The sequence below is a fragment of the Frankliniella occidentalis genome, unplaced genomic scaffold, assembly GCF_000697945.3.
Source record: "Frankliniella occidentalis isolate FOCC.00 unplaced genomic scaffold, Focc_3.1 Scaffold37, whole genome shotgun sequence".
Lineage (NCBI taxonomy): Eukaryota > Metazoa > Arthropoda > Insecta > Thysanoptera > Thripidae > Frankliniella > Frankliniella occidentalis.
Genome location: NW_026267167.1, coordinates 825352 through 826480, shown reverse-complemented (window position 1 = coordinate 826480; position 1129 = coordinate 825352). Strand labels below are relative to the sequence as shown.

Genomic DNA, 1129 nt, shown 5'->3' with positions numbered 1-1129 from the left:
CCAGCCCACGGGCAGGTGGCAGGAGCGGCTTCGACACTATGTCGGTCAATAGCGCCACCCTCCTGTCCTGAGCTTCATGTCATGTCCCCAATAGGGGGACGGACTCCTCTCCTCCTGTGGGCTTCCTTGATAGTTGCTCGGATAGTTAACGACCACGACCGTGTCCACGTATTTCACTCTTATCCCCATATATACACTGTTAAAAATTGCTTGAAACGAACTTTCCTCCAGAATAAAGTACACTGCAGACTACAGGTTTACACTGTTTTAAGAATTACCAGTCCATTCTGTTGTTATTTACTGTTTTAATTTTGAACAGTGATATTTTGGTTGGTATAGCATGTGCCTGTAATTCGTACGAGAGGAGAAGAATTAGACGTTGGTGCTCTCTAGACCTTCTTGGAGAGTTCGTTGTAGATGCTCATGGTGGACTTCTCAGTGTCGCTCCACTCGTTGAGACAGCCGCCGATCTCTGCGATCATCGCCTTTTCGCTGTTGTCCATGTCCTGAGAGAGAAAGAGAAACCAAAACGCACCACGACCACGGCGTCAAGACACACTCGTTGAACTTCCGGTCAAGCGGGGAATCCTTTTTAAGGCACTTCTCTACGTTACCTTGGCGTTGAGGGCGGCCGAGTACAGGCAAGAGGTCAGGCGGTCTCGCTGCACGGGTTGCAGGGCGTTGATCTTGGACACGAACGGCTTGACGTGGGCGACGGCCGATGCGATGTAGGGCGTGCCCTTCTGGAACCTGGCCTTGAACGTCGCCAGGTCGAATGACGCCAGGTTCGTGGCCGCCACCTGTGTGCACGGCGAGCAACCACCCCATTTTGGTGCTTAGCGCTCGGAGATATTGCAGCCCCCTCCTCCCGCACCCCCCGGTACTACTCACCAGGGCGACGGTGACGGTCAGAAGCAGGAGTACGACGCGAGCCATCTCGTTGTTGGAGTGTGCAAGTGGTGTCCGCGGCGGGCGCAACACCGGGCACCTTATATAGCGCCTCACTCGTGACTTACGGTCGGTAAAAATCGTATCTAGTATATATTCGAGGATTATTTTTATTTTTTAGCAGTGAAGCGGCCGATGTTGCACCCACGCGGTCACTTTCTTAGCACGATTCAGAAGACGT

General features: G+C 52.8%; 2 protein-coding genes across 2 annotated transcripts in view; one reads left to right on the top strand and one right to left on the bottom strand.

The window, feature by feature from the left end:
• Positions 1-1129, top strand: part of LOC113217576 (tetraspanin-18) — a gene marked incomplete in the record, with an annotated part of 19024 nt that overhangs the window by 12996 nt on the left and 4899 nt on the right.
• On the bottom strand, positions 286-1005 carry LOC113217577 (uncharacterized). Its single transcript, XM_026437533.2, has 3 exons — positions 892-1005; positions 615-800; positions 286-506 (listed from the first exon to the last, which is right to left on the bottom strand). Exons 1-3 carry the CDS (start codon positions 934-936, stop codon positions 390-392), a joined length of 348 nt encoding a protein of 115 aa, XP_026293318.1. The 5' UTR covers positions 937-1005; the 3' UTR covers positions 286-389.

Bases quoted from the DNA above. Each gene is read 5' to 3' on its own strand.
- LOC113217577 (XM_026437533.2), bottom strand. From the start codon at position 936: ATGGCTCGCGTCGTACTCCTGCTTCTGACCGTCACCGTCGCCCTG. The intron at 801-891 runs GTGAGTAGTACC...CCGTGCACACAG, and splicing joins TGACCGTCACCGTCGCCCTG to GTGGCGGCCACGAACCTGGC. The intron at 507-614 runs GTAACGTAGAGA...TTTCTCTCTCAG, and splicing joins CGGCCGCCCTCAACGCCAAG to GACATGGACAACAGCGAAAA.